At 42.7% G+C, this 9,860-nt stretch overlaps 1 protein-coding gene across 1 annotated transcript in view; it reads left to right on the forward strand.

The window, feature by feature from the left end:
* LOC140395269 (AP-1 complex subunit mu-1) overlaps positions 1-7,062 on the forward strand; it is a 185,928-nt gene extending 178,866 nt beyond the window's left edge. The window contains exon 12 of the mRNA XM_072482834.1: positions 1,617-7,062. Within this exon, the coding sequence (XP_072338935.1) occupies positions 1,617-1,639 (23 nt within the window). The 3' untranslated portion in view covers positions 1,640-7,062. The remainder of the gene's footprint in view (positions 1-1,616) is intronic.
* The last annotated feature ends 2,798 nt before the right edge of the window (positions 7,063-9,860 follow it).

Here is a 9,860-nt window from a genome sequence, read left to right on the forward strand (position 1 = left end):
TGTATGGCTCAGCTACTCTTGGGTCCGCTATCCTCATTGTGCCAGATTGCTTGTAACGACTGAGAACTGTCTACGGTGGAGAATGACTGAACTTTATGTAAATTTCTAATGGTCACAAATTGGAGAAAATTTTCTCAATTCTCTAAGTTTGTAACAATGTTTTTAGTTTTGAATTTAGGAGTTATTAAGGGAAGGCCATTCAGAAACACTATTCACGACGCCCAATGCTGCTCTTGCTCATGTATTTGCTTTGATTGGCCCTTGTTCCACACTGTAACCACTATTGTCTATGTACTATTTGTCAATGTACTTTGTTGATTATTCTTTTTGTCTGCTGTGTACGAACTGTGTATGTTCCCTTGGCCGTAGAAAACTACTTTTCACTGTACATCGGTACATGTGACAATAAACTAATCAATCAATCAAAAATTAGGCAGGGGCAATAGCTGTAATGGGGTTTCTAATGCTGTACTTGCAACAAGCATTTCTTATCAGGGGCAGCACAGCCTGTTTCTGAGTTAAACACCTGTTAAACCTTAGTTGAGCGCTCTGTAATCTACTATAGTGACTGTTCCACTTCTTGGGTCCGCTATCCTCATTGTGCCAGATTGCTTGTAACGACAGAGAGCTGGCTTGTAATTTCACACACAGCCCTGTATCCAGGGAAAAAAGAAAAGCTTCATTCCTTGACCTGGATTAGATTGAAACCCTCAAGTGACAACACGCAAAATTTAAAACCCATGACAACATCCCGCCAGCCAACATTGGAGCAGTGATGGTGAGGCGGAGTAAGTCATCCCTAAATTGACTATTCCCACTGTGTAGCTGAGCCAGACAGACCATGGAAGTTTGACCCCTAGTTTGTGCTGGGTTGGCTGACCTGGGGAAGGTAGTAGGGCATTTGAATTAGCTGTTGCTTTCCTCCGCTAAGGAGGGCAAAATCAGCCAAAGGTTCCTGGCCAATGTCTGGCTCAGCTACACAGTGGGAATAGTCAATTTAGGGATGACTTACTCCGCCTCACCATCACTGCTCCAATGTTGGCTGGCGGGATGTTGTCATGGGTTTTTAATTTTGCGTGTTGTCACTTGAGGGTTTCAATCTAATCCAGGTATAGCGACCTGGGGATGTAAACACTGCAGTGATTTACCAACGGTTGGAGGGGGGGGGGGGGGGGGGGGGGCGGAGAGGACTTGTTTTGAGAACTAAAAGCAAATTTTGTATAAATTGTAGCAGAGCTCGCGACCATGGAGCTTGGTACTCTTGGCTTGAGGTGTAATCTGTTCCTGGTAAAGCCAACCCGGTTTACTTTTCACATGGCTAGGCTGGTGAATGATGTGGTGTTACAATAGGGTGTAGTGGCATATGGCATTAGGAATGTGAACAAAGTTTTATTTTGTTCTATAAGACTTCTAGTAAAACCCATAGTGAGCGAGAGAAAGCGTATATGATGTGCTACTGCCCACAAATGTATGCAGGTTGTCGCAAAATATGAAGGCTGCAATCGACCTTGCGTAATGCAGAGTGTGTGTTTATATAAGATGTTTCATTTTGAATCGTGTATAAACATTGATGCTGTCTTTTAATCTATCTATCTTCTCTTTGTTTTGATTAATAGACTACCAACTACGAACACAATGAAAAGAGACTGTGCCTGAAAAGTCTTTGGGAGGGGAGGATCCAATTCAGCGGATTGTGTAAAAGTGTTGGGTGTATTCATCATGTTTCAGGTCTCTCATAGCACCGTCTTTCATGAAGAAGATTAAACATTTCAACTGCGCTCATCCATGGAGCTGAAAGAAAAACAGGCAGTATTTTTCCCTTTTCCCACACGTCCGTGTCATCGCCAAATCTTCCTCTTGCTTTTTGGTCCCTTTGGATAATTAGACTCTTTCTTAACTGTTTTCTCTCACAGCATACGGGCAAGTTAAACTGCCGGACTGAACTTGGACTTGGATTACTACCAATGGGTTTGAACGTTGTTTCTGTTGCTTAGCAGTTGTATTCTGATACGAGTGAGAATTTTGTTGGCTGACAGTTGTGCTCTATGTGTTTTGTCTTGTCTCTATCCCCAAGCACTGAATTAATGTGAAACTAACCAATGGTCAAAATGCACTCCAAGGAGACTGAAATCCCAATGAATTTAAGAAAAAGATCTGCAACACCACAAAGGATACATTACCCTGCTCACAAGTATAAATATGCATTCTGAGATTTGTCCAACTATTTGTTTTCCTTTTGAATACAAATATAACTTAATATTCACTATGAAATCAGGTAGACAATGTCCCTGGAACAAGGTGTTTGCTTCAAACTGGGTGGTTCAGCAGCCGTTGTTGCCAGCCTAGAGCTTTCCATGTGTCAAGGCCCATTCCGACCGGCAAATTGATTCCCTTTGAAATCTGACATTTATTTCCCACTGCATTCTGCCTAAACTGAATCACACCGGCACAAGTGAGAGTCTGATCAAGGTTTTAGCTCATCTGAAGCATAAGCGGACTAAGTCTCCGCAGAATGACTGATGCATTCCTCCTCCCAATTGTGGCCATCTCTGCCTCCCCCTCCCCACACTCTCCCTCTCCTCCCCTCCCCCTCTGATCCCCTTTCTGCACTGCCCATCAGATCCACCTGCCAATATGAAATACGGATATCGTGTCGGATGAATGTGCACGCCAATTTTATTTTTGAAGGGGAGCAGTATTGGGTTTTTTAAAGAATGCTTGATGTGAAAATACTCAGAGCTGCTGCATGGCAGTTCCTGTAATCAGACTTGAGCGCTGAGCTCTGACCATGATCGGTTTCATGTTACAAACTAGCCAGAGGTCTAAACCAAAGGATGATCTGGCCCTCAAAGGGAAGGAAATGTCGGGCAGGATGCTTCAAAGAAATGTATTCTCAACAGTTAATTTTTTTTAATGCTACCGTATTTTTAAAGGTGTGTGTATACAATGCTGTATGAAATGTTTAAAGAACAGTGTTAGAATCAGTGCTGATGAACTGCATCTGATATGGTTCTTGGCTGGTAGAGAATTGTTTATTTCTGGGCCAGACCGATTCATCCAGTGCCACAATGACTGTGTAAATGGCTCTGTTGCTGGGATCTGCTACACGATAACGCAGCAATCTTAAGGCAAAAGTGTTTTGAAACCAGATGTTGTGGGGTTTAGATAAGAGGGATATCAACACCTTACACGATCTGCTTAGTATAATTCAGTGCTGCAGGACATTACAGCTTTTAAGGGCACATACATAGCTTCCCGAGGGATCAGTGTTTAAAGGCACCATGTGGTACTGAGTCAGACAGAACAGATGATCCCAAATATGACCCTTGGTTTGTACTGAGCTACTTGAATTTGGCTGAGACCGCAGTGGTGATGTTTCAACTGGCCTGCCTTCAGGAAGTGAAAAACCTTTGGCAAAGGGCTCCCACTCCTTGTTATCCGGTAACCACTGCTATAAATTACACATACCTGGCCTTTAAAATGTAGACTGTCTGAGATAGCAAATCTATCTATTCTAAATCACATTTGCTCATCCCTCAATATGTTATGGTAAAGATTTTTGCTTGTGTATTTACCGTGGAGGTTGTATTATAGAACAGTAACCCCTCAACACCATTATTCTACAGTTTGGCTCAGCTGTGATTCCTCCTGTGGTTGAATATCCCCCTCCCCAAAAACACACACACCGTGCCGCCACTTGGGTGAGGCATCAAGTGCCTGTCGTTGCATATTTCCATAGACGCTACTGCGTCAGTGCAGGGGAGTGACACTTCATGCTTTGCCTATCTGCATGTTGAACCCAAAAACCCTGCAGTAAAGGCCCACTGATCAGCTTCATCCTACACAACAGTCAGTCAGCTTAGTTAATGCTAGTGAGATGTTTCGCTCCGTTCTTACCATGTTCTCTAGCTGAGTCTCGTGTCTGTGAAACTGGTCTGTCATCATGTCACATTGTCACATACACTGGCATTGGTTTCTGTCACCGGCCACAGTCACGGAGAACAGGGCATGGTCTGACATAAACCTGGTTGAGTGAAGAGGGAGAGCAAGCAAGCAGCCTTCCAACATACAGATACAGTCAAATCTGGGTGTCTGAGATAGCAAATCCATCTATTCTAAATCCCATTTCCTCATCCCTCAATAAGTTATGGTAAAGAATTTTGCTTGTGTATTTACCGTGGAGGTTCTATTATAGAACAGTAACCCCTCAACACCATTATTCTACAATTTCAACCAACTTCCCACTGAAGCTATGCCAGGAAGACCTTGGGGAAATTCAGGGCCAATGTCCTTGACCCCTACAGACAAGCAAGATCCCAGACATTAAGCCCCTGCTGTGCTGTATTAGCTGATTTTAGCCAGAGTAGGAGTAGCGCAATTGGCTACAATGCACTTGGATTAAGAGAAGGAGGAGGCAAGACCGACTGCTCACTAGCGAATGACCCTACTGGAAGTATGAGTATCTGCACGCTGTGACATTATCAAGCTTAGCTCTGATGTCTTCCACAAGTTCCGTATTGTTGGCATTGCTGTCGAAGGTGACAACGTAAACACTGGCCACTTGTGTGATGTGCTCGACTACTTCCTCTCCCTGGGAGTGTTAGCCCAGTGAAGACATCAGTGTTTTGAGGAGAAATGTCAGCACATTAGTCTTGTAACTTGGCATAGTGTAGTTTCATGAAGTACAATATTTGAAAGGATAAGTGTGTGGAGCACCAACATATGCATTGCAGTGGTAGATATGGCCTCGGCTGCACCCTTGTCAAGTTATTAATTCCAGCCTCTTTGCTAATCAATGGGCAAACACACCCCATAAGGCAGCCAAGTTGTTTAACACCACTTAACAAACAGTATTGGTAGTATGTAAGGTCAAGGATGATGCATTGCGTGGGATGACCATTGGAAAGAAGTGAGTTAAAAAGAGAGGAAGTAATTATCCTCTGGGGTGAAGTGCGCCTCCATACAACCTAAGAAAATAGTAAGGTTAGTTCTTTAAATGCATTTTTCTGATGCTTTGGTTTGACCATTGGCAAGGCACAATGGGGTTTAATCGCATTGCCGAATGATTTTAAACCGCACGGACTGTCCTCACTAAATGCCAATTACTTTCTTTCTGAAATACAGAGTTTGGAGCTGGTCTACTTATAATTTCGCCAATGCCGGGAAATCGTAAATCTTCCCCATCGGGCTGGTTTGCGTTGGGGGAAATTACCTTTTCTCACTGATGTTTCAGCATGTGTGTGGTGACTGTCTCATGTTGCTGCCCACTGAGGGAGAGCTGTGCTCGTGGTGTGGCTGTTCTTTGCTGATAGTGAATTGCACTCAAGAGAGCCTTAGCTACAATGGCCTTAGCTACAATGGGTAGATGATTTATGTGACCATGTGTTGCACTCTCCTGTCGCAGCCTTGAATGATTCCTGAAGTGAAACATGGCTGTAAGTAGGTATGACATAGGGGAACTGTTAGTGTTACGCAGTCTGATACATCTGCTTTCAGCATTGGAATATTTTTAAACTAGTTTTTACACAATAATCACCCTGATGTTCCTGATTTTTTTTTTAAAAAGGAAATGTAATGACATAAATCAGAAAGGATTAATTTTAGAGTCCCATAATTTGAGTTCTCAGAAATAATTTTTGCTTGAAGCATTCTTTAGAGGGTTGTGAATTCCAAGGGTAGATGAACCCCAAGCTGTACTAACTTAAAGCATGTCATGACTTGCCATTGACGGTAGCACAGCCTGATTTCAGGTCTTCCGTCTCACCACAACTTGTGACTTTTCAGCAGGAGGATGCAGCCATTGATGGATTCTGTTTTATTTTCTACGCCCAGAATGAGCCAAAGATTCATTCAAAGTGGTGATTCTTTATTAACTGACTCAATGGTAATCGGCATTAGTCATTCCTACAAGAGTAGCCGCATGCTAAAAGGCACGCAAATGTATTCTGATCCCAGTGAGTAATTTGATATTTTAGAAATCAGAACGATCAACCAGCATCACTGCTCCTGTTTTCTCTGCACAAAGGCGCCCAGTGCAATACGCATGTGTGCTGCATTTGGTGTGCCTAAGAGTAAATTCTGTGGTAATGGCCCTCCTTCATGTTAGAAAAGTCAATCAATGTGAAATGCCAAGCTTCATAAACAAGTGTTTAGCCTCTTGGGCAAGGTGTGAGAGGGTCCCCCACATTCCAGTGCCTCTTTCCAAAGGGAGATGTATATTGGGGTTAGATAATGTAGAGATCAGTACCTGACATTTTACATCAACTTAATTTGGTTTTGTTTAGCTCAGTTTGGGGGTACTCTGAATTCCATGATGGTGAGGGAGAAGAGGGCAAACGCGTTGTGGGACTCTTCTACACTGTGATTATGGTGGACAGTTCTGTTCCCGGCGATGACTCCATCTTGATTGGTATCTGTTTTCTTTGGGGAAACCATATTGTGTAGTGTTAAGTATTGTCTGAAAGAACTGTGACAGATAGTTGTGTGGGTTGCAATGTCGGAAAATGAATGATGGTTGAAGAGACCATGTCTCATGATAAGTTCTGGAATATTACCAAAATGTTAACCTTGTGCACCTGTTACAAACAGCAAGCCCAGAAATTGCTGAATGTTGTGGAATACCTGTCCTTTGGAGCAGCCTACTGTAGAAAGCCTTTCCAGTCGTAAACTTACTTAATTAGAACACGCTCTTTCCTGGAAGTCCTAAGTTGGGCTGTGGGGCAGACAAAACTCGCCAGTGCAGCAGAGTCATTCAGAAGTTTGACTTGTGCTCTCTCAGAAACGGTGCTTAGTATGTTTGGGGTCTGGTCTTGGGAGTGCTGTCTCATGCCACTGAGTGGCTGCATTTATTTCATAGTTCTCCTGTGGACTCCTGCTGGCTCCAGAGGATAGGCCGTTCCTTTCGTGAGGCTGTTCAGATGCCCGGGTAAACCGATAGATGTCGCTCATTTGGTTTCTTAAAGCTTTGCCTTTCTCTGCCTGTTACTGATGTTCATTCATCTTCCTTCCATGGTATCGATTTATCATATTCTTTACATCGCCAATAAAAAATAAATCACGAAACAGTCTGGTTTGTGTGTTTCAGCTTGGGTTTAGTTCTGTTGGACAGCTGGTTCGTGATGCAGAGCGAGGCCAACAGTGTGGGTTCAATTCCCAAACTGGCTGAGGTTATTCATGAAGGCCCCGCCTTCTCAACCTCACCCTCCGCTGAAGTGTGGTGACCCTCAGATTAAATCACCATCAGTCAACTCCTGCAAAGGAAAAAGTAGACTACGGTAATCTGGGACTAAGGAGACTTTCTTACACCTAACTCAAAAGTTCTTTCTATCTTAGGGTCGCCCCTGGTTGCTAAGCAAAACCTGGTTTTCTTTTCAGCCCTGTTTGCTTTCATGTCATAAACTGTCATCCATCATGTATTTATCTAAACAAAATTGAAGTAGACTTAGTTAAAGCTATAATCCTATTTTTGATACCCACAAATATAAATTACTTAAACCTACCTATGTATCCTGGCAGTGTCCATGCTCATCAAATTGGCTTCCATCCTATATTTAATGTACTACATTTGCTGTAAAGTAGTGTAGGATGACCTGTAATCATAAAGGCTGCTATATAAATGCAAGTCTTTTAAGTGGCCCGTTTTTAAATTTGTGCCAAATGCAAGCCAATTTTGAATGATGAATTTAGGAACATAGGAATTAGAAGTAAAAGGCAATTCAGCCCCTCAAGCTTGCTCCACCATTCAATCAGATCATTGCTAATCTCTTCCTGGTCTCAAATCCACCTCCCTACCTGTTCCTCATATCCCTTTAACCCGTTTTCTTTATCGGAAAAAAGTCTTATCTCCTTCTTGAAACCATTTTTAATGATTCAAGATTCCACCGCCCAATGGGGCAGCAAGTTCCACAAACTCAACACCCTCTGCAGGATATAGTTCCTCCTCATCTCAGTTTTAAATCTGCTGCCTCAACCTATATCTGTCACCTCTTGTCCTAGATTGCCCAACAAGGGGGAACATTTGATCTGCATTAACTTTATCAATCCCTTTTAGTATTCCATATACTTCGACCAGATCTTCCCCTTATCCTTCTGGACACCAGCAAGTATAAACCCAAACTGTTTAATCTCTCTTCTTACGTCATCCCTGGAATCAATCTGGTGAACTCTGAACTGCCTTCAATGCCACTCACCCTTCCTCAACAAGGAAACAAAAACTGTGCACAGTCCTCCAGATATGGTCACACCAACACCCTATGTAATTGCAACAACACTTCTCTACTTTTATACTCCAGTCCTTTTGCAAAGAGTTGAGGACTGACCCCTGCGACACCCCGCTAGTTACAGTTCACCAGCCAGAGAAGAACCCATTTATCCCGACCCTCTACTTTCTGTCAGTCAGCCAATCCTCAATCCAATCTAGTATTCTACCCTCAATCCCCTGCAATCTCACCTTCTAGATCAGTCTTTTATGCGGCACCTTGTCAAATACCTTCTGGAAATCTAAATATACCATATCCACAAGTTCTCCATTATCCACCTTGCTGGTTATGTCCTCAAAGAACTCAAGTAAGTTTGTCAAGCATGATTTACACTTCATAAAACGATGCTAACAATGGTGGATTGAGCTTTGTCTTGACAAATGTTCAGTTATCTCCTCAATGATTGATTCCAGCAACTTCCCCACTGCAGAGGTCATGCTAACCGGTCTGTAGTTTCCTACTTTTTGCCCCTCCCTTTTTGAACAGGGGAGTAACATGAGCGTGTTTCCAATCCACCAGGACTCTTCCAGAATCCAGGGAACTCTGAAATATAACCAATGCATCCACCATCTCTGCTGCCACCTCCCGAAATACCTTAGGGTACAGGCCATCAAGTCCTGGAGACTTACCTGCCTTTAATCCCATTTGTTTATTCAATACTGTCTCCCAAGTGATCTTATTGCATAGAGTGTCTCTGCATTAACTGCAGTTTTTGGAAATTTTTTATTATCATCTACCATGGAGACACAGGCAAATTATTGGTTCAGTGTCTCTGCCATCTCAGTGTTCCCCATTATTACCTCATCAGTGTCGCCCTCTGAAGGGCCAACATTTACTTTAGCTATTCACTTCCTCTGTATATACCTATATAAAAGCTTTTGGTATCAGTTTGTTTTCTGCTAGTTTCCTTTCGTAGTTCATCTTAGCTTTTTTGATTTTATTTTTAAAGCTCCAAATCCTCCAGCTCACCACTAACTTTTGCAGTATGGTATGCCCGAGATTTTGTCTTCCTTGTTTAGCCATGGAACATTTTTCTATTTTTTACAATTCCTCTTCCTCTCGGGTGTATACTTTAATTGAGAGGTATTTAATATCTCCCTGAACATCCACCAATGTTCCTCAACTGTCCTACCCTCAATTATTTTTGCCCAGTCTACTTAGGCCAACTCTTTCCTCAGGCCTGTATAATTACTTCTGCCCAATGCTAGAACTCTAGTATGGCACTCAGTCCTCAGTCGCTCAGTCTGTATTTGAAATTCTAGCATCACTCTTTCCAACTTATCTTCATTCACTTCAGATGTCAGATATCCTATAAACTTCTTTGACCAAGAAAAATTATTGGAGAGAAGGAGCTTCAGGCCTCAGCTAAATAACAGACCATTCAATCCTAAGCTTTTTCCATTTGAAAGTGAAGATCTTTTTCTAGACTTCTACAAAGAACATCTCGGACATTGCATTTTAATAATGTCTACCATCTGACAGCAGGGTATGTAGGTGTTGCAGCAGCATGAATCATAGAGTCTCTACAGTGGAGGCTGTTCGGCCCATTGAGTCTGTACTGACCCTTCGAAAGAGCACTCATGTCCACTCAATCGACCACTT

Source organism: Scyliorhinus torazame, chromosome 18 (genome assembly GCF_047496885.1).
Source record: "Scyliorhinus torazame isolate Kashiwa2021f chromosome 18, sScyTor2.1, whole genome shotgun sequence".
Classification (NCBI taxonomy): domain Eukaryota; kingdom Metazoa; phylum Chordata; class Chondrichthyes; order Carcharhiniformes; family Scyliorhinidae; genus Scyliorhinus; species Scyliorhinus torazame.